This window comes from Eulemur rufifrons, chromosome 8 (assembly GCF_041146395.1).
Source record: "Eulemur rufifrons isolate Redbay chromosome 8, OSU_ERuf_1, whole genome shotgun sequence".
In the NCBI taxonomy this organism is placed as follows: Eukaryota; Metazoa; Chordata; class Mammalia; order Primates; family Lemuridae; genus Eulemur; species Eulemur rufifrons.
Window position 1 is genome coordinate 117016080 of NC_090990.1, and position 23687 is coordinate 117039766.

Here is a 23687-nt window from a genome sequence, read left to right on the forward strand (position 1 = left end):
CTGGGCCATTGGGTCCATCTGTCACCTTCTTATATTAATAGAGATGAGAAAAGGTCCAAAAAAGCCTAGAGAAAGCCAGTAAAAACTAAGGGATGGATGGACAATTGGACCTGCAAGGAAAATTGAAAGAGGTTTCACTCCTTTGACCAGGTAGTGACTTGGTGATCCTCAATATGCAAAAACTTAGAGATATGTAAGTCACTTCCATGGTGAATATAATAAGAAATCCATTTCAGTGGAAATCTTGGCTGAAACAAGAAAGTCTTCCCCATGAGCATGTCCTGAAATGAACAAAGACTCTGAAGCACTGTTACAGCGGGGTGAGGAACAGGATCATGTTAGAACAGAAGCTGATGCCTTCCACAGCAGCCTACCCCAGCTGCCTCTGTGGGGCCGTGGGCAAGTCAGTCTGCCCAAGGATGAGCCAGAATGCCAGCAAGTGTTTGTGAACTTCGTTCTCTTCAAGCCTGTCCCACTAAAGCAGCAGCAGACACTGAAAAGGAAATCTGAGCCATTTTCACCCTGGGAAAGCTTTAAACTAAATTTGACAACTGTGCTCATGGGGGTTCTTAGGTAGCCAGCCACAGGGTATTGCAACAAATAACCTCGCGAGGTCCCTTCTGAATTCATGAGTCTCTGGCCCTCAACAATTGAGAAAAGGTCAAAGTCTCCATTAATAAAATTGCCTTGAAAAATCAACATTTCTGCTCAACAGAGTTTTAACGTATTAATTTTAGGAGCAAGAAGTCAATTTTTTCTTTAACACAGAAACTGAATACTCTTACAAAGAAGGATTTTTTTTAACCTTTTGAAGGATTTTTTTTTCTGCTTCATAGAAATTTTATCATAATTTCATGCCCCCACACTTCGTGGCTTGTTACTTGGTCCATTACTCTTATATTTAACTTGATAAGGTCCTGGTTCCTGTGATATTAGTTTTTAGGTTTGGTTTCTCACAGCTGCTCCTTTGAAGTGGCTGATAACATTCTTAGCCTTGCACGGAGCCGGTGGTTTTTTAAGTTCTCATTCTCCTGTGCTCACTGTCCTGCTGCTTCTCTTGGTTCTCACTGAATGGGTATATTCTAATCTCTTCCTTTCTCTACTTTTTAAAGATGGCAAACCTTGGGCTTTTGCAGGTGGCCAATTGGTCCATCCATGGAATTGGGCAAATTATTCAGGAACTAATCATTTTTTTCCTTGAGTATCTCAGAGCCTGTTTTCCGAGGGATAATCAGGGATTTCGGTGGGGCACACACATGGTTCCTATAAACACAGATAATGCCTGCGCTTTTTCATATGCTCACAAAAATCTCTTTTCTTAATGTGGTACCCACAGGCCTACAGTCATGCCTTTTACCTAAGACTGATCTCTACCCACAGGATTCATGGCAGGCATGGTGCAAGTGCTGAAATTTGGAAAAAACCAATTATTTTACTGGGCAAAGTTAGGGGCTAGCTAAAACTGGAAAGGGAAGCATCTTCTGGATAAAGCATCTCTTGGGTTACCCAGTATGGAAAATACGATTGTAAACATTCCAAGAATTTATGAAAGTTCTTTATGGCTAAAATTAAGTTAGAGTTGAGAGTTTTCAAGGCCTTATTTTAATAGCAAATTAACTTGGGAGAGGAAAAAAAAATCACCCCCTGTCTCATCTACTTAGAAAAAATTGCTTCTGTGATTTCAAGAATCATTTCCCAACACACTTAATGTGAATGTTAGGAGACTGAATTTAACAGATGATCAGAGTGCTAAAACATGCTTATGAGTGGTAAAATGGGGACTAAAACATTAGTTGCATTTTGAAAAGGAATGAAACAACCGGTAAGAGGAGTGAAATCACATGGCAAGTGAAATTGAGAGGAAGTATCAGCTCGTTGTGCACACAGAATATGGTGTTATCCAGCAAAGCTACTCACAGGTATTTGCAGTGCCTTTGGGGATGGGGAGATACGAGCCTGGACTCCAAGGTCGGCCCTGATAATTCTTCTTGCATTTCCCACAGTCTGGACCTGTAGTGTTGTGCTCACATTCACATGTCAATTTGCTGTTGTCATACACACACACAGTGGCATGGAGATTACACTTGCACCTGGGCAGAGGAGAGACAAAGAATTCACTGTCAGTCACGCTGGTCTTAGCCACCACTGAGGCTTTCCTGGTCTGTCTCCCAGGGGTGTGGCTTTCAAACCGTGTGGTGGTGCTTAGTGATACAGAGAGACGTTTGGTAAAATGTAGATTTGCAGGCCCGGCCCTCAGAATCTGTTCAACAAGTGCCTTTTGGTGTGGGCTTGTTATGATGCAGGCTGTCCTCGCACTGCGCTTTGAGAAACACTACCAGGCAGTTCAGTGGAGGCCTGAAGCTCTCACCAAGCAACTGTGCTCCATAATCAAGGGTTTCCCAAAAGGTATCCAAAATATTGCCACTGCTGAGAGGTTTTTCTGTGATATTATTGAATTTATGACAATTTCATCTGGGTTTAAAGAAGAATGTTATCTTCTTTTTTTCTAAATCAGTAAGACAATTCTTATTTGTTTAAAAGAAGGATAACCATTAAAAGAGTTTGCTATTCAGACCTATTCTTATAAACCCAAGAGGTTATAATCAAGTGTTCTCATTTGGGGCTCTAAAATGATATTTCCTCAGATCGGAAGAGGTTTTCCACTAAGGGCTCTAGGCAGTCGCCCTCAGACACAGCACTCACTGCAAATCGGGTAATCACGAAGGTCTCCCAGAAACAAGCCAGACTACTCTAATAAAAGATGCTTAGAATCCCCGAAAATAATAAAAAACAACCCTTTGTGTGGCAGGGGTTTGAAGTCATTAGCAAAGGCCTTGCCTTTGCTGCCTGTAATAAAGCCGTGATATATGAGAGGCAACAATGGAATATGCAATTTCCACAAAAATACATCCCCGTATCCAAAGTTTTTGACTACAAAATTGCAAAGGCCAACTTGATATTTGTTGAGGCAGCAGGTTATAAATTGTATCACGCCAAGCATGGGTCACATCCTCTGGAAAAGTAAAACCTAAGTTGACAGAATGACCATGACCCAAGGTCAGAATAATATATGTGAGAAGAGATGTGTCCATACAGAGGAAACAGCGTGGCACCCAGGTTGGGGGATAAAGTGCCAAGATAGGGCGTGAGTCAGAACCTGAAAATGTGTGTGTGTGTGCGTGTGTGTGTGTGTGTGAGTGTGTGTGTTTTAAAACAAACTGTCCTCTTCCAGGAACTAGGACAAAAGTACAGAAACTCAAGTTTCACAAAGACAAAGAAATATTGTGGTGTTTTAATTTCTTTTTCTTTTGAAGTAGATGTCATGAACTAGGAAAAATAACAGAATTCTCTCTTAGATAGGGAAATGAGATTCTTTAACAATAGCTGGTGATGGCTTCTCTGAAGTCTGTATAGCAATGGCCAGGTTTCTCTTTTGTGCATTGATGATCTGTTTGGAACACTGACCCATACTTGTGATAAGGAAGAAGAAGAATGGCTAAGACTATTACTGAGAGATACTGGGATTTCTTCTAACTAAAAGCTGTGGCCCCTAAAGCAATAACCATCTCTGGGGAAACCAAGCTTCAGCTACCTTAGGTATCTACTACAATTTATAATACTTCTAGCTACAGTCCATCCTCTATATACTTATAAATTATAATAAGCTGGAAAGCTACTATTTAAATAATACCTGTTCAACTTAGACACATAAATGTCACCTTTGAAAATTAACATTTGTACATTTTCTTAAAAAGGCAAGAGAAAAATAATTCAGTTAAATAGACAGTGTTTAATTATGTGCTAGGTTCTATAACAACCTCCTATATGCAGGGAATTACTTGTGCTAGGTTGCTTATTAAAAGATCTCTCTCCTTCCAACATTAGCACCTTTATTTATGGGTGTGTTTATATATAGGGAGATGTTTGAAACCTAAGTGATAGAAGCACCAGCTTATATTGATTTAGCACCAGATCTGGTGTTAACAATTCCAAATGAGGAAATGAACAATGTGACCCCAAAGAATATGCTGGTTTCATGTGTGAAGACTAAAAATTCAAGTAGTAATTGTAAATTGGGTTATATATCTTGTGACTGTTAATACTTTCATACTTGTAGCCGCTCTCTGAGTTACAGGCAATTTCCATTCTAAAGATATTATATTAGCTGAGAAAATATTCTTTGAATAACAAAAGGAGGTAAAAGGAGAATAGATGCATGTTTAGTCTTATTTTTCTCAGATTTCTTCCAATTAATGGCTCATTCTCACCTGGCCAAAAGCTTATTAATCATTCAAGGCTCAACTCAATTCATAGCCCTTCCCTGAAATCTATCCTGACCACCGTAGACACCCTGAGCTCTATTTTTATGACTTGCTTATATGCTTCTGTGTGTTTGGTTTGGTTAATTGTGATTCAAGGTTCTTTGTGCTTTTAAATTTTTGTACTCATTGCATAAGTCTCCCATCTTCTACCTTGTACCTGGTCTTCTTCTCCAGCTACCTCCTTAGCACTCTCCTTTCCCTTCCTGAGTTTCCTACACTTACCATCTCTGTTTTCTCACCTCCCACTCACTCACTCTTTCCAACTGACCACAGCCTCTCTTGCCAAGATCACCCATGGCCTCCTTGTTGAAAATCCAGTGGATACTTTTCCTTTCCTTATTTGACCTGTCAGGGGCATTGACCTCAGACCACTCCCTTTCCTCTGACCCTCTCCCTGATGATACCCGAGCTCATTTTCAGGACCCTCTTCTGTCTGTTGTTTACCTGTGCTGTTGTCTGATTTTTGGCCCAGAACAGTCAGGATGTCTCCCTGGGCACTCTTATCTAGGCTGTCCCTTCATTCTCTCTGGGATCCTTAACTTTGAGTTATTGACCTTTTAAAGCAAGTTTGTATTATCTCCCCTCTCCCAATAAATATATATAAAATAAGCTCAAAAATCTGAAAACATTTTAGGAGATGCAGAGATTGTCTATTACCCAAGGGATCCATAGAACCCCCTCTCTCCATTACACTAAATGAAGACTATCTGGTCACCACGTTGGTAAGTCCAGGATCTGTATCTTCACATAGATCTCTCTCCTGGGCTTCAGAGTTATTCATCAAAATAACTCCTGGACACATCAAACTGTCCAACTGTCCACATCAACATGTCCAAACTGTCCACATCCATCAAACTGTCCACATCAACATGTCCAAAACTGAACTCTTTGGCTTCTGTCCTCACCTACTCCTCCCTCTGTTTTCTCTGTCTCAGTAAATTGTATCACCTTCCACCCAGTTGGCCAAGAATGACTCTTTCTTCTCCCTTTCCTATTACATCTAATCTGTCATTACTCAGTCTCTCACCAAGTTCTCAGATTCCTCTTCCTTGATTATCTCTCAGATCCATACTGTTATTGCAATTATCACTTCCTTAGTTGAGATCATCACCATCTTTGATTTGGTTTATTAAATCGTTTCTCAACAGAATTTACTGTTCCAGCTGTGTTCCTCTCTAACCAGTCTCAACACAATAATAAAGCAATCTTCTACACAAATATATGTGGGTCGTGCCTGGTTTAGAACCATTGTAAGATTTTCCAGTATTCTCCAGAGAGAGTCCAAGCTCTGTAACATGGCTTGTGAGTCCCTTTGCAACTTGAGTCTTGTTCCTTCTCCAGATTCATTTGTACCACTCTTAACTCTATACTTAGGTCTTCAAACTTTGCCTTCAGGTAATCTTATAAGCTGTTTCTTCTGCATGCAACATTCTACTCTCCTATCCCCACCTCTTTTATCTAGATAATTCTTCCCTTCAAATAATGCTAACTTGGATATCACAGTGTCTGGCTCCTAATTGATATTCAGAAAACATCAGCAGATCAACTACCTGAATGTTTCTCTGACCCACCAAGATGCCTTTCCTACGTGCTCCTATGACATAAGGCAATGCTAATTGCATACTAAAGCCCATACTATTTCTGTTATAGATGTAGGCAGATGTAGGCTGTATTTTAATTGTTTATTCTTCTGTCACCCTCACTAGAGGATAAACTCCCCCAGCAGTCATATCTGCCTTATTTATTGTATTGCCAACACGTGACAAGGTGCTTGGAACATAAGTGCTCAAAATATATTTGATAATTAAACAAATTAATAATAAACAAGTAGACTTCTTGGAAGCAGGAACTTCACGTGCATGTTCTACCATGTCTAGTATAGCAACGGAGTAACAATAGAGAATTAATAGGCATTGTACTAAATCAAACCCTCCATCATGTGTGCTGAAAACTGCCACATGCCCTCATCATTGGTTTTCATCACAACTCTATAAAATTCGTGAGATGTTGTAAACCCAATTTAATTTAAGTTAAACTCCAGAGCATTTAGCAGGTGACTGAAACCTAAAGCAAGGGCATCCTAAAACAATGCCTGAAAAACCCAGGAAAAGAACACAGCTTAGTGGAGAGGAAAAAGAAAGCATTTGCGTAGCATAATTATTCTGGAATGTGCATTCTTTAGCTTCAACTTCTCATGCAAGGACGACTAGCCCTGTCCAGCTGAAGTTTGGGGGAGCATTACTTGAGTACTGGCTAAAACTGTAACTTCCCCAGCAGTAAATCCGGTGACCTAGCTCAGCTTTTGGGCTCTCTTTCCATAGCTATGACAACAGCTGTGCCAGGGCTGAACATTGAAAGTGGACACTGAGGCTCTAGGAGATTGGCCTGTGTTTGTGTATGGTTCCCTTTCATTTTCCACAGCTCAGTTTATCCTCACCTCCCCCATTCCAATTAGACGCTAAAATCAGTTATTTAGAGCCCTTGCCAGAGTGGCTTTTCCTCCAGCAGGGGAAGAAATGGATTTCACGATGCTGGGAGATTGCTGTCGACTCCTGGTGTTGTGACTTCTGGCCTTGTGATAGGTGGAGGGCAGATTTCTGTGACATTCCACTTGTCTCTGACCGATTCATTATCCATGTCCATGGCCATCCAGGTCCCACGTCTACTGTCACAGTAGGCAGGGGAGGAACTGTACGAGTGGAGACCTAAAAGCCTTCGCTCACAGTCACATATCTGATGTCCTATTCACAGATTCTGTTTACACACACATAGCTCATACCAAGACAATGCAGATACAACTAATAGACTTGCGTGTACGTTGAAGATCCACTTGTGTGCAAGTGACACGCAGCAGACGCTGTCAAATAAGGGCGTCACTAAAACAGACTTTTTAAAGAGTGAGCTCTAGTCTATGATGCAAACTTCCTGAACACCAGTGTGTTCTTGCTTTCAACCAGATCTCTACTTCCTGTATTTTAGTGACCAGCTGTCACAAGTCAATTTAATCTTGCTTATAAAAAGGCTCCAACATTTAGTTCTGTGCCACCTGCCAGTAGGTATGAAAAACCTATACCGTCTGCCTTGTTCTTCTTTATAACTTAATATATCTATTCTGGGAAGTGTGTTATCCACCAGAATTTCCTGTGAGTTAGAGGTCTGTATAGCCTATTATTAATGTTTCAAGTAGAGGTAATGAGACCAAAAAGTTAGAAACTGGTCCTTTGTGAAGCAAAACAGGAAGGGAGGCCAGACTTGCTGCTTTGCAGGGCAGGGTCTCGGCTACTTTTGCACCATGGGAGGATTTATCACGAAGTGAATGAAGTTTAGCTTTAGGGCCCTTCCGAGGCTCCGAGGAGGACCCTAGCGATATGTTCACATGGTCATATGCTTTGGTATAATTTGCACAGTTAAGATATTATTTATTTATTTTTATTAATGAGGATTTTTTTTTTATTAATGAGGCCCCCGGTTCCCCCACTCCCAAGGAGCATGAGCGTTAGGCATTACAAAACCTGGATCAGCCCCTGGTTGCACCTTCTACCTTGGATTGACACTAGCTATATGAATGTTTTTAGAAAATGTGTTAGCACAAATATCGGTGCTGTGCAAATATCTTTTTTAAAAGCTGATAAATTATACAATGCCTCTCGCGTACTTTTTCTGCCTTTGAAGCTCCTTGACTTTCTTCAAATCATTTCTGGTTCCCACCTCAACATATTATTAGAAATGGGAGATATGCAGCAATATAAATTAGAGATTATGAGTTATGACACTGGAATCGGACAGCCTGAGTCCAAATCCCACCTTTGCCATTACTTGCCATGATGGGTGGATAAGTAACTCAACAACTGAACAGAGCTAACATGGCTGAATACTTCTAAGCACTTGGCACTGTACTAAGTGCTTTTCTTTCTGCATATTTCACACATTAATTCATACAAGCCTTACAATAATCCCATGTGATTTGCACTAATGATTACAGATGATGCATTTGAATAATGAGGGGTTAAGAATCCCAGCTAGTGCAAGATGGAGCAGATATTCAGATCATGGGAAACCTGTCTCCAGAATTCTGCTCTAAGCATGGCTAAGGCTCAGCTGCCTCTTCTGTAAAACAGGAACAACAAAGGACAGTCATGGGGATTGAATGAGATAAAGCCTGTAAGCCATTAGGGTAGTATCTGACACAAAGTTCTTAATAAATTTTAGTTTCAATTATTATTGTTTCTATAATTACTATGGCTACTGCTACTGACATGGGCTGAGTTCTTCTGTAAACTTAATTAATGGCATATTCTATGGATAGTACCACGAAAAGTCTCTTGGGGATTCAAAAAAAAAAAAAAAAAAAAAGACAACATATAGTCCTAATCTCCAAGAACATACAATCTGTTGAGTAGAGAAGATGAAACATACATACATAGAATAATTACAGACCATTAGATACTCTCTGTATCTAATCATGACAATATAGGGAAGTAGAGTAAGAACACTTAGTTGTCTCTCCATGATGATGATGATGCATTTGCACTGAAGAGTCAGAGGGGCAGCCTCTACCATTGAAGGGAGGTAGAAGAAAGAACGTCAACACTTATCAAGGCCCATCTATACATGGAACTGTAATAGACGCTTTGTGTACATCATTTCATCTCATCCTTATTATCACCCTAAGAAGGAAGTATAATTGTCTGTTATTTTCAGATGCAACAAGTCTGGCTGAGAGCAGTAAAGGAACTTGCTCAAAGAAATACACCACTGGGAAGCAGTTGGCAAGAGTCAATTCCAAAGGCCAGATATTTCTAGGGCATCACTCTATCTGAGGCCAGAACAAAACAAACTGGGTCACATAAGGATTAGGACCATAGTTCTAGACCATGATGTTAATACTTATACTCTAAGGTTGCTACTCAAAGTGCGGTCCATAGATCAGCAGCTTCAGTATCACCAGAGGGCTTGTTAGAAATCTCAGATCTCTCCCAGACTCACTAAATCAGAATCTGCATTTTAACAAGATCCCCAGGTAATTTATATGCATAGTAAGGTTTGTGAAGCACTGCGGAGCTCACCAGTATGTCAGAGTTCTGACGATGAACAGAAAAACTGAAATACGGGTGAACTTTATGCAAGCCTTCTCCTTTCCATCAGTATTCTGTTGGGAAATCTTTGGCTTAAACTGGACTAATACTAACTGTACTCACAAACTGAGCTGACATTTTGTTTGTAAATTCTGTCAAATCTACTGAATGGTGTATTCATATAATAATTAAACAATTTAACTCCATTAAAATGGTTTACATAATATTTACTGGTCAAAATGGTATTTACATCCAGAACTTTATATTAGGAACTCTAACAACTGAAATATAAAATGACAAATAACCTAATGAGAAAATGGGTGAAGGATCTGAATAGATATTTCTCCAAAGAAGACATACAAATAGGCAATAAGCACATGAAAAAATGCTCAACATTATTAGTCATTAGGGAAATGCAAATCAAAACCACAATGAGGTACTATTTCACACCCATGAGGATGGCTATAATGAAAAAATGTGTTAAGGACATGGAGAAATTGGAACTCTCCCACATTGTTGTTGGGAGTATAAAATGGTACAGCCACTTTGGAAAACAGTCTTGCAGTTCCTCACAAAGATAAACATAAAGTTATCATATGATCCAGCAATTTCACTCCTAGGTATTTACCCAAGAAAACCGAAAACATGTCCACATAAAAACTTGTATATAAATGTTAATAGCAACATTATTCTTAATAGCCAAAAAGTGGGCACAACCCAATGTCCATCAACTGGTGGATGGATAAACAAAATGTGGTGTATCCATACAATGGAATATTACTCTGCTATAAAAAGAATAAAAGTGAGACAAGTCAGGCACAAAAGGCCACATAATCTATGATTTCCTTTATATAAAATGCCCGGAATAGGCAAATCTATAGAGACAGAAAGCAGATTCGCAGTGGTTGCTGAGAGTTGGGGAGAGGGCAAATGGGGAGTGACTGTAATGGATAAGGGCTTTCTTCTTTTTGAATGATAAAAATATTCTGGAATTAGATAGTAGTGATGGTTGCACAACTTTCTGAATATACTAAAACCCATTGAATTGTCCATTTAAAAGAATAAAAAAAATTGAAGAAGTATGGTATTTATATAAAATTGAATAGAAAACAGTGCATGAGAGTTTGAGATTTGGAATCATACAGCCCTGCCTCAGCAGGAAACTTAGGCAAATTCCTTAAGCTCAGTTTACTTCCTCTGTAGATAATAAAATACCTACCCTAGGGATTGTTGAGAGCATTAAATGATACGCTATAACGAGGCCGAGACTGCTAATTGATGCATTCTTCTTTTTTCCACAGCAGTACAGTTTAAGCTGGCACAAGGTCACCAGTATAAGGACCACACTTTCTAGCACCTCCTCTAGCTGAGTGTGGCCATGACTATGGTCTGGGCATTGGGATATGAACAGGAGTGGTATCTGTGACATTTTTGCTGTGTCCTGATGAGGTAGACGCCATCCTCCATTTCCCATTTACTTCCTGGAGCATGAACACAGCGTCGAGCCACCTTGGATCACGTGGACTATGACAGAAATGGGAAAGAGGCAGGGTGGGGGCGATGTGCCCTGGCCCTCAGACTGTCTCCACTGCAGTTAGGGGAAGGTGGATGGAAGCGGGTGTGTGGAGCAGAGGCCACCATCCCAGCCCTGGGGCACTGCTAACATGAGTCTGTCTCCACACATCTTAACTGGTATCTGAACACAGGATGTAGTAAGCACTTAATAAATATATTATTATTATCGCTTGTATAATTAAGCACAAGATTATAGCAAAACCCCAGATCATGAAATGCCAAATGGGTCTGGCCTGATCCTGATCCCACAAGGAAAGACAGGGCTCCAATCTTTCCAGCATTCAACTACTCCTTCCTTCATTAATAAAAACCCAGTGTCTAATGGTAGTTATCACTGGTAAACGAAAACGTTTTCATATGTGTTTTTCCAAAATGTGCAATGCCAGAGTTCAATGTGAAATAGATATCTGCTTATAACATATTTTTTGAAAGCAATCACATGCCAACAGATCAACAAAGAGGCTAGACAAGCAACTTCTGTTTGAATTCCTGTTTTATAGGAGAAGCATGCATGAAACAAGGAACATTCAGGCTGGGCATGGTGTGGTGGTTCACTGCCTGTCATCCCAGCACTTTGAGAGGAAAAGGTGGGAGGATTGCTTGAGGCCAGGAGTTTGAGACCAGCCTGGGCAATGGAGCAAGACACCGTCCCTACAAAAGATTTAAAAAAATTAGCTGGGAGTGGTGGTGTGTGCCTGCAGTCCTTGCACTCGGAAGCTAAGGCAGGAGAAATGCATGAGCCCAGGAATCCGAGGTTGCAGTGAGCTATGAACCACAGCCTGGGCAGCAAAGTGAGACACTGTCTCTAAAAAAGAAAGAAAACGGGACATTCGGACTCTAGGAAGCCACCCTGTAAACCAAGAGGGCAGATTTCCACATAGTTCTTGAGCTCATTCTTTCACAGGTATAATGAGTACCTAATATGGCCCCTGGCTGATGGGATTTACTCTTTTGAGTTCTGTTCTTGGGAGAATTATTTTTGAAAATTGATTGGTATAGACTTTTTTCTTAAGGAGAGAATTGACTACTACGCAGTTTTCTCTGGGAGTGTAAAATAAAAGCCAAGATTTTGATCATTTCTTCACAGACATTGTGATCTTATATGTGTTTTTTTTTTTTTTTTGAAATATGTAAGGCAACTGGCTTGCCCCAAATCTTGATGGAACAAGGACCAGAAAGTCTTCATGCACATTTAAGTAATAAATGATTTAGACATCCTGGCATTTTAAAAACCCTCTAAAACTTCCATTTAAACCTTACTTGAGACCCTAAACTTATCCATAGTGAAGCATCAGATTACATGATTCACTAAATTGCTTGTTCTTTTAGATAATATTTAAAATAGCCCTTTTCTATTTCTAAGCTTGCTAGGGAGGCTAGAGCATCATGACTACAAAATAAAAATAGGAGCTTAAAAATGTGAGACAATGCACTGCCTGAGATTGATGCAGAGATATGCTGGTGCTCTGTGATCATTTACTAAACTCACGAGGAATCTGGTTAGATAAGGGGTGCTGAGGGGTAAATGATGTAACACGACAATTATCACAATCCAGACTGCTGCTGTTCCGGGCACAACCAATCACACTGAAGACTGGGAGGTAAAGAGCTTGTTAAACTAAAAATTAGCTAACCCCAGGCCAATTAGCAATTAATAGATGCCCCTAGATGCTTAATATATGCACAGGTGGGGTAAACTTTTATATTCTAAGTCTTTTGGAGGAAACAGAAAATGTAGGGATCTCTAGTCCCGGAAATATAAATGGTTAGAGTTCAAGTAACCAGATCCTATAGGAGAAATAGGGGAGCACGGTCTTAGGATCTTGGGCTCTAGAGAAAGAGGGGCCTGAGCTCAAGTCCTCCTTGGTAGAGTCCTCCTGGCTCTACCAAGAGCATGCTGGGTGCCCTCAACCATCTCAGTCTCCTCCCCTGCAACACGGGACTACTGTTAGTACCTATAATATAGGATTGCTATGGAGATTAAAGGAAACAATCCTAGCACTTACAAAGATTTTTGATGTATTCAAGTTATTTTCACACATAGTCATTCATGCTGTGGTTTATGGCAATCAAGTGCTATATTTCTTTTTCCTCTTTATAGAATCACATAAGTGAAATATTTCTTTCACCTAGGTTATTATTTGCAATTTGATGTGAACTATACCATGATAATTTCTTATATACTTCCCTGGGTTAAGCAATATAATTTTTTTTTTCTAGGAGAAACTGGGATAAAAGAAAAATTGGACAGAAATAGATCTACTGCTCTCTTGGGTTTTGCAAAGCCACACAGTTCAGCCAGGCTCTGGCCGGAGGGCTGAGAGTCACCTGGATCTGTAGCATTTCTTTATTAGATTAGATTATCAGGTAAGTTTTTTTATATCTTTTAAATATGTATACTTGTCCACTTAAAAAAGGTCTTATTTTGTCAAATGGCTATATTAGAGTCTGATTAAAAACGAATCAGACTGAATAAATAGCTCCATGACTATGAATTTTTTTTAAAGAGTCAAATCTATGTAAAAGAATACCATTTCACTATAGCAACCTTACTGTATACTTTTAGTTTTTACAACAAAATTTGAGAGGAAATTGAATTAGATTCCCATGGGTGGTATGGAAAATTGGGGGAAATAGCTTTCTTCTAATTCTCCTTTTCCTGAGAAATAAAATAATTTCCAATACAGAAGAGTGCACCTAGCTGAGCCTTTGGTTTTTTTCCCCCTTATATGGTGGCCTACTTTTGTTAACAAGCCTTCGAAAAGTTCAAGTTTTAAAGACCCCAAATAAATAACAATAAAAATAAACACCCTACAAAAAGACAGAGAAAAGAAAAAGAGAAAACTCCATACCCACCAAAGGGGTCTATCTTACTTGTCATGACCAATGACTCAAACTACATCACTTAAGATTAGAAACAAAGGCTCTAAAGCAAAAAAAGCAAATAACCCTGAAAAAGGAAATGAATAAAGCAATGAGTTCTGAAATGATGCAAGAGATAGGACATGGTCAAGAAAACACAGACAGTGGCTACTGAATTATCAACACTGTTCTAACCATAGTTAATGCATGTGGTCTTTCTATCTCTATGGTTAAATATACAGAGGTGGGTCTGAACCAAATGTGTACAAATATTTTAATGAAAACAGAAATTTAAAATTAATGTGGATCAAAATCACATTTTAGAGTCAAATGCTATATAATCAAGGGACTTGGGTTCCACGGGCTAGGCTGGCTCTCTGGGGCTAATTTCTCCGAAATGTGAAGGGTTTGTTTTATGTTTGAAAATTGTCCCAGATTGGCTGCTTGACTGGCAATATCTAAACTATATTGACTCCACGTGCTGTAACTGTCACATGTCCTAGTCTTTTCTTCCTTCTTGGGTAATAACCTTTTGGGATCACCCCTCCTCATTCTCAGGCTAAGTGGGCTAGGTAAGGAATTCCAACTTCCAGCTCCAGGGGAAGGAAAGAAACCAGGCTCAGCTCATCAATCCATTCTATCTTCCTGGCACAATGATGATTGCTTCAAGGATGGGAACAGGACCCAATTCCTGTGAAAATTGGCCCTGGGGCCTTTGCTGAGATTATGGGATAGAGAAGTCCTTTTTCTTACAGTGTTGCTAACCTGTTAGAAAATAAACCCGGAACTGCTCATGGCCGTCCTGGCCACAATATGGAAAATCCTGGCTTAGAAAAAAGCCAAGACACTGGAGAGCAAAGCCAGGAGCCGGGGACAATGCCCTGAAGACATTGGGTAGCCGGTGCTCCACTCCATCTAGCTGTGTCCTGATCCCTAGTTATGTCAGCCAAAATAGTTTTTATTTGGTTTAAACTAGTTTGAATTGCTTTTCTATCACTTGTAACCAAAAGATCCTGACTAATGCACCTGACTACAGCACAGAAGATACCATGTTACTTCTCTGCTCCCAAGCTGATTGAGTTAGACTGGATGCATGACCAAAAAGCAATTATTTCATGGATTTAGCAGCAACCTGAAACTTATGGTCTGGCCTAAAAAGATGAGCCGGGCCAACTAGATTTTTCTGCCAAGGATTTAGCACTGGAAAATAGAGAAATGTTATCACTAGGAGGTGGGCCGTAGGATATGCTAGATAATTGCAAAGCCCATTCTAGTTCTAACCTTATGCGATGCTTATGAATTTTTTTTTTTTTTGGTAAAATAAACTGATCTTTTAGTTAACATGAAAGGTGCTGTATTTTGGAGTTAGAGAGATCTGGATTTGACTCTACTCTCAATCACTTTTAAACTTTTTCACAAAGGCTAGTGACTTTGCTATTCTAAGTCCAGTTCCTCATCTGTAAAGTGGAGATAATAATAAGCTATGGATTTGGTTTTATTGTGACTTTTGAATGAGATAACATGTCCGGTATCACCATAAACAGCTCATAAGTGTATGTGACAAGTTTTAGTTCCCACCTGATGTCATCATCAATCATTATAAAATATTTGTTAAACACTCACAATATATACTGACAATATATAAGAGCCTGTGGTTAAGATTTTACTATTTTTTGAGAATTGAACCTTAATAAACAAGGAAAACAAAACAAAAAAACCCTTCGACTGAACAATGCTCACAGATAGAAAGGACCTATTGTTTCAACTCATTCTCCAGGGTCATTAGATTTTCTCATTTTTGTTTTATATTTAATAGAAAAATGGGAAGAAACTTTGGTGCGCTGTGAGGCTCTGTAGTGTAGAGGAAAGGGAACAGGACAGTGAGTTCCATGAAGGCAGGGGACAGGTAGGGATGGGAGGGCTAAGTCCCCAGGTCCTGAGCATGGTGCCTGGTGTGCAGCAGGCTCCTAATAAACGCTTGTTGCAAGAATCATCTAATCCCACCCCCTCACTGTGGAAATGTGAAAACCACACAATAATAACAATAGCAATAACAATAATACATTAGCTAGCATTATTGAACTTACTCTGTGTTTAAACATGCATTCATAAGAGTACATTTTCCTGATGGTGTTTTATTTCATCTATACAGCAAGTTTGGGAGAGAGAGACAGGCAGGTATCACTATTCCTATTTAACAGGGAAAGAAAACTTCAGCTCTAGAGAGTTTACATGGAGTAGGGTATAAAACCAGACTTGTTTTCATATGGAAACATAATGGTTTAGCTCTTCTCCACACGCCTCCCTGCTCTCTCTCCCCAAATCCGATAGCAATACTTTAAACAAAGTAAGGCAACTTGTTTTCTTCAAATATTGAAAAACTGAGATCATTTTGCCCTGTTTTAGTTGCCAAGGATTTCTGCTCTGGCGTTAACAGGTTATCAAAGTCATCTGACAGAAGGAGAAGAGAATAGGGTTTTGTGAATGAAGAGATAAAAAGTGTGTAGCAAAAGCATCATTGACTTTCAAATTTTCCTGCAGCGTCCCCTGAAGGTCACTGCAGACAGTTCCCCCAACAGCCACCTCCCTGGTCTCTTGCTTCTTGCCTCAGCATGCTTGGTGCTTGGCCAGCAAGTTGAGCAAGCAAGAGATGATCTACCTTCCCAGGAGCAACCCTGAAATAACGAGGAATGGATGCTGAGGATAAATATTCCAGTTTCCTTGCTCCTCCGGAGGACAGTTCTGAGAATAGTGCCTTTATTGACTCTCCTTCCTGCTCTGTTTACTACTCATTCTCTTACAGTGATTTCTGGAATTATTTCCCAGATATGCTATTTACACCCAAATCCTTTTCTCAGATGGTACCAGAACTAGGAAGATAGAAGGGAAGAAGCCAAGGAAGAGTTAGCGGACCACAAGGTGGACCGCAGGAAGGACACATTCTATTGCTAGGAAATGTTGGGTCAAGGACCTCAGTGACCAGTCACCAGTCTTTCCTGGAGGAAGAAGCTCTGAACACACAGCATCTATGTCTGTTGATCCTTTAGTCAGCAGATGGGAGGGAGTTTTGTTCTTTATGTAACAAACCTTCACTGATTGACTGTCTCACCCCGGGCTTCCTGCATCCCTCCTGAGGTATTGGAAAAAAAACCTTGTATCTCTAGAAGCTAACTGACCAAGCCTGAGAACCCTCTAGAATTGGGGTGGTAGTTAGTGAAATACCCTCATTATTTATACAACGTGTCCAATGTGTACTAGGATCCAAACTTGTATCCAGGTCTTCTGTCTCCCAAGTCCAAAATGCTTCCATTTGAGTTTTGGTTCTACCACTTGCTCGCAGTGTGACCTTGGACAGGTTACTTAACTTTTAGGTACCTCACTTTCCTCATTGGTAAAACTGGATGATAATAGTATCTACCTCATAAGATAGTTAAGAAGAACAGCAAATTATGATCTTTGAAGCATCTGAAAACAGTGCTTGGCACACAGTAAGTGTTTGCTATCGTTATCACCATTCCCATCATCATCATCATCATCTTCTTCATCTTCATTATTCTGGTTGTCATTTTGGTTGTGGGAAGGCAGGCTTGGTAGGGCACCAGGGAAAGCCAAGGCTTCCAAATGCCTGACTTACAGAGTTCTGTGTAACAACGGTGCTAAACCACAGGAAAGGTTTCTGAGTACTCCTGGGTTAGGAGACGACCAACACCACTAACATTTTTCTCTCCCACAAATTGTACCATTTGTACATGATTTTAAACTTGCAGGTGCTCGAATGAAATCTGAAGGAGGCTCTTGATACCTGATCCTCAGAGAGTAAGGATATAGCATCTGCAACTAAGGCGGAAGGTTCTGGAGTCTTACAGGCCCATGGTCTTTAGGATTCCATAGAGATGGCCATGGAAATGAAGTGACCTGTGCTTTTTCTAATAAAAGCCACATGATGGTGACAATAACTGCCACAATGCAGTTCCAGACCTTCAGGTTTCCCTTCATTTACGGGCCCGCCCAAAGAGTACCCCCGCAACAAAAGCAAATGGAAATTGCCTCTCCTGTAGGACTGGAAATATCAAATGCAGAGTGTGGTGTAGCCTTTTAATCCACAGGGTAGCAAAGTAAAGGTCAATTACCTCACTTAGAGGAATGAAAGGCATGTAGTAAAAGTCAAATAGATGTTCCATTAGATAATGTATTTCAAGCATGACAATGAGGATCTTCTATTGCAGGGTTATATTTAATGCACTGGTAAACACAAGAGCTTTATGACAAAGAGTAAGATACGAGGTTGACAGTGAATCTGCCTGACAGAGTGCCCTCTGTTTCGTATGTGGGACGGTGCAGTCACCATTGATTGGTGTCAAGACCCTGCCAGAAAGCAGGCAGGCTGGCCCCACAAACTGCCAGACAGAGCCAGGAGGAGCAGGTGCTTCTGCCGGTGGCTCTAGGGACTTAAGTCCGTCAAGACACCCTCAGCTATGCCACACCAGCCTCTCTGTCTCTAGTCTGCCCTGACCTGTGAACCTGCACCTTCAGCTTTTCTCCCTCCCTGACATTCTTCCTGTGACCCTGACAGTGGCTCTGCAGCCAGGTCTGCTCTCCTGCGCCGGTGAACCAGGTCTAACAACCTCATTCCCAGCTCCTACGGCTGCGACTGTGACTTTATCCCAAGGCCGCTCCCCTGCCCCATACACCGCAGATTTGAATCTCTACTTTTAACCAGGATTAATGTGTATCCAGCATGGTTTCTGCATTTGCTGATGATTTCATTTAGAGTGTTTGACCTTGGTTTTTGCATTCGGATCACTTGTTTAGGAAGCAGTGTTTCCCTTAAAGCAATCACCTGGCTACGTCTCTGGGTAAATCTTCTCCCCTGGCTATGCCTTCAGTTTTCCACCCCATCAGAAACATCCTCAAGGGTCCCAGGCAGTGTGCCGAGGCTGGGAGCAAGACGTGCTTCTGCAGCCTCCCATAAGCCTGGTGTTATTTCACCTGGGATGTGCTGTGCTGGGGTAGGCAGGTTGTTTAATTTCTCTGAGCTTCAGTTTCCACCTCAGAAGCATTCAAAATAACTCCACTTTTCAACTATTTCCAAAAATAAGCACTTACATTAATTGAGAATGTTTATTTGGTAAAGAGCGTATTTTAATATTAAATGAAGCTACAAAACTGTCAATTGGCGGCTTTGCCAGAAACATCAGCAATGGATCATATCTGTGTGGCAAAATCTACTTTGGTTCTCAAAATCACACTTCAGTGAGCTCTTCACTCACGTACGTGATGTGAATACCTATCCACTCTTCTTGGGAAAGCCCTGATCCTGTGACATAACCCAAACGTGGATGCTTCAGCTTGAGATGATAAGCTCTCTGGTTAGTGATATAAATTTGGGGTATTGTTTGCACCTCCAAGTTTCTGAGAAAACTACCCGGTAAAGCACAATTTATGTTGCCCCATGCCTGAAAATGCTCACCTGCCCTTGGGAGATGCGTGCATCTTTTTCCCCTCAAGCACTTGCTCACAGGAAATTAGGAGAGCGCAGGACACACGCAGGAGTGTGGTGGAATGATGTCTTATCCCCTTGCTGGAGAAAATGCTGTGAAGTGGAAACAGACTGAGCTTGGTGTACACAATCTGCAAGGGATTTTGGTGCCCTGAAGATGACGTTGTGGAGGATTGGACAGACTTACATGCACTGTTGCACAGAGCAATTGTTTTCCTATGGGCCAGGAGGCAGACAGGAAGGAGAATTTCCCTTGAAGAAATGGAATATTCCCAATCCTCCTGATGCAGGAAATGAGGTGGGCTTTGGAGAAATCAGGAGGGTCTTTCTTCTCTCTCTGGAGCCAGGGAGTTGGGAACCTGGACTGTGAGGAGTGGTGGTGGCGGGAAGCTCCAGCTGGTGGTGATGGAGATGGTCCTCCCTTCCCCCACCGCCACATCGCCACTGCATGCGCCTCCTGGGAGTTCAACATGAGGCTTTAAAACTAGTCACTTACTCTTGGTTTAGTACCTCCATGCTCCCCAATCCCTCAATCAAGTGTTGTTAAGTTTAACGACCTTGTCTTAAGGAAGGGTGTGTCCACAACTGGGGAGAACAGGTATGTGACAAGCAGCTTAAGTAGCCCCTGTAATCCTGCAGGAGGGGTCAGTGGGATCCTGGAGCCATGCACGTCAGGCCCAGGGCACTTTACTCTCCTCTTTGGCAGAGCTTCATCTCCTTGCTCCTCCTGCCTCACTGGTCTTTTAAAAGAGGCTCTGCTGCTAGGCCAATGGGTAAGTGAGCAGAGGCTGTGATCTTCATTTAAGAAGTTTTACTCAGACAGTTAGGAATGAGCAGAGCGGTGAACACGAAGAGGAGAGGAGCAACAGGCACTAACACGTGCTGGGCTGGTGGCTGGGCAGCAGCAGGAGCAATTTGGGGGCTGGGACCAGGAAGGCCAACAAATTATCCAATCAAGTTCATTCTAGGTAATACTTCAGCAACCAGGTTAGAAATTCCCATGTCATACAAATTAAAAGTCAGAATGAAGCATGTCAGAAACTCAGGACAAAAACAGAATTCAGGGCAGATGTAAATTCCATAGTTGAGACAGCCCAGGCAGAAGAAAGGTAACACAGCTGGGCAAGATCTTGGGCTCCTCAGCAGGGTTTTCTGATTGGAATCCTGTGTCCTTTTAACTAGATATATGACCTTGGACAATTTTCGTAGCTTCTTAATGCCTTAGATTCCCTATTTATAAAATGAGAATATAATAGCAATATATTATATGGATGTTTTGATGATTAAATGAGTTAACAAGGGTAAAGTGCTTAGAAGAGTGCCTAGTACAACGTAAACACTCAATAAATGTTAGCTATTACTGTCATTACTATTATTGTTTTCTATGCAGATATAAACTAGGAGCAACTGAGTCATGATGAAATGTACTGTAGTCACCTATTCCCTCTCTTCTTCTCTACAAGAGGATGAAAAGGTAAACAAAAGGAAGGAGGAGGTTGGGAACAAGAACTTAAAGCACTGGGAAAATAGTTAAAAGAACAAAAGCATGAATACCAAAAAGAGTGTCACTATGAGCTGGCCTGATGTCTAACACGGTAAAGTTCAAATTTACTTCCTGCTGGGGTAGCTAAAAATCTGCTTATTATCAATTATCAGTCAAATGATCAATCTATGACCTATGAATGTGGAGGCACTAAAGTGGGTTTCATTGTGGACAGTGATCCCTTTTTGGCTCAGAATCAAAAGATATGTCAACACTGTTGCCTAAGAGTTAATAATAATATATACCTTTCTTATCCAATAAAGGCATTTTAGCTAAGGAATCTACCATTTATAAACACCTGGTTAATAGTACCCTGTAGATCATGTCAGAAGTCCCTGGAAAGCATACTAATTGAGAACAAGGATTTCAAGCCAGGAATGGTGGTACACACCTATAGTCCCACCTACTCGAGAGGCAGGAGGATCATACCTTGAGCCCAGGAGTTCATGTCAAGCCGGTGTAACATAGAGAGACCCCCATCTCTAAACCAACCAACAGACAAAAAACAAAACAAAGATTCTAGAAGGACCTCCACTTCCACTCAAGTTGGAGTAATAGGGTCTGTATTTACCCTCCTACCAGAAACAACAACAGTGAAAAAAGCGAAGATAAAATATATAAAATGTTTTCAAGACATTAGGCAATTACCTCTGAGAGACAGGAAACCAATGAGGTGAGTCCAAGGAATGGCTTAGCTTGCTGCCTTGGAGAGTTTCCTGGTCATAGTGTAGACAGGAAGAACCTAGCTTTCAAAACCTGAAAATCCAAAATCTGAAAGGCTCCAAAATCTGAAACTTTTTGAGCACCCACATGATGCTCAAGGGAAATGCTCAGATTTTGGATTTTCAGATTAGGAATGCTGAACTGGTAAGTATATATAATGCAAATATTTCAACATCTGAAACAATCCAAACTATGAAACATTTTTGGTCCTAAGCAGTTTGGATAAGGGATATTCACACTATAATTTTCTTGTCTTATAAAGATTTTGTCTTATTTCAATGCCAGGGTATTGCTTCAAATAATGATTTAGGAAGTAGTCCCTCCTTTTCAGTTTTCTGGAAGAGTTATTGTAGCGTTACTATTTCTTTCTTAAACATTTCTAGAATTCACCAATGAATCTATTTGGATTTGGGGGTTTTCTCTATGGGAAGATTTCTGACTGAAAATTCAATTTCTTTAATAGATATGAGGCTATTCAAGCTATTTCTTCTTGAGTAAATTTTGTTAGTTTGTGCCATTCAAGAATTTGTCTATTTCACCTAAGTTGTCAAATTTTTAGGCATAAAGTTGTTCACAATATTCTCTAATTAGCCTTTTACTAGCTTTTGAATCTGTACTGTATAGGCCAATATCCTTCACAGACACACATATAAAAATTCTAAACAAAACTTTTTTAAAACAAATTAAAAAACATATAAAAGGATAATACATCATAACTAAGATGTATCCCAGAAATGCAGGGTTGTTTTAACATTCAACAATGTATTAAATGTAATTCACCATATTAACAAACTTAAAAAAAAATACATGATCATCTCAACAGATACAGAAAAACATTTGGCAAAGTTCATTATCCATTTCTGATAACAACTTTCAGCAAATTAGGACTAGAAGGAAACGTCCTCCACATGATAAAGGACATCTATATTTAATATTTTATCTAATGATCAAAGACTGAATGCTTTCTCTTTAAGATTAGGAACAACATAAGATGCTCATTCTCACCATTTCTGACTCCTGGTCTGTGTAAAATATCTAGGAGAAGGTACTAGAATTAATAAGTGAATTTAGCAAGGTTGCAGGATACATCAATGTATAAAAATCAACTGTATATCTAACTACTATTTAATAGTAACAATTGGAAATTAAAATAAAAGCCATTTTATTTAAAAATCATTTAAAATACCATCAAAAATATAAAATACTTATAATTAAATCTTATAAAATATGTATAAGATCTATACAGAAATAAACATACAGAATTGCTGAAAGAATTAAAAAAGACTAAAATATGTGGAGAGCTGTACCTTGTTCACGGGCCAGAAGACTCAATATTGTTAAGATGCCACTTCTCCCCAAACTTATCAATGAATTCAATTTAATCCTAAGGAACTCCTACTCCCCCCCAAAAAACACAACACTTAGCAGGCTTTTTTGTTTTTAAAGAAATCAGCAAACTCATTCTAAAATTCACATAAAAATGTAAAAGATCTAGAACAGTCAAAACAATTTTGAAAAAGAACAAAGCTGGAAGATTAATACTACCTGATTTCAAGATTTATAAAGCTACAGTAATTAAAACAGTGTGATATTGCTATAAAGATAGATTGGAGAGCAGAATATAGAGTCCAGAAATAGATCACACATAGATAAATAATTTTTGACAAAAATTCAAAGGTATTTCAGTGGAAAAATGATGATCTTTTCAGCAAATGATACTAAAACAGTTAGATATGCATACAAAAAATTAACTTTTATCCATCCCTGGTACAATTTACAAAAATTAACTCAATATATGCTTATTCACTCTACAAATGTGAAAACTAAAACTATACATTTTTAAGAGGAAAATATAGGAAAAAATCTTAGTGATCTTGGATTAGAAAAAGGTTTCTTAGGTACGGTACCAACAGTATGATCCCTAAAAAATAAATTGGTAAAATTAAAAACTTCTACTCTTCAAGAGGCAATGTTAAGAGAATGAAAAGACATGGTGAGAAATCTATGGATTAGAAGAAAATATTTGCAAAATATATATTTGATAAAGGATGTGCATCCAGAATATGTAAAGACCTTTTGAAACTCAA

At 39.8% G+C, this 23687-nt stretch overlaps 1 protein-coding gene across 11 annotated transcripts in view; it reads right to left on the reverse strand.

The window, feature by feature from the left end:
• NTNG1 (netrin G1) overlaps window positions 1-23687 on the reverse strand; it is a 320172-nt gene that overhangs the window by 83144 nt on the left and 213341 nt on the right. For all 11 annotated transcript variants that reach the window (XM_069479083.1, XM_069479075.1, XM_069479076.1 and 8 more), the window contains exon 4: window positions 1918-2090. In XM_069479083.1, coding sequence (XP_069335184.1) covers window positions 1918-2090 — 173 coding nt within the window. The remainder of the gene's footprint in view (window positions 1-1917; window positions 2091-23687) is intronic.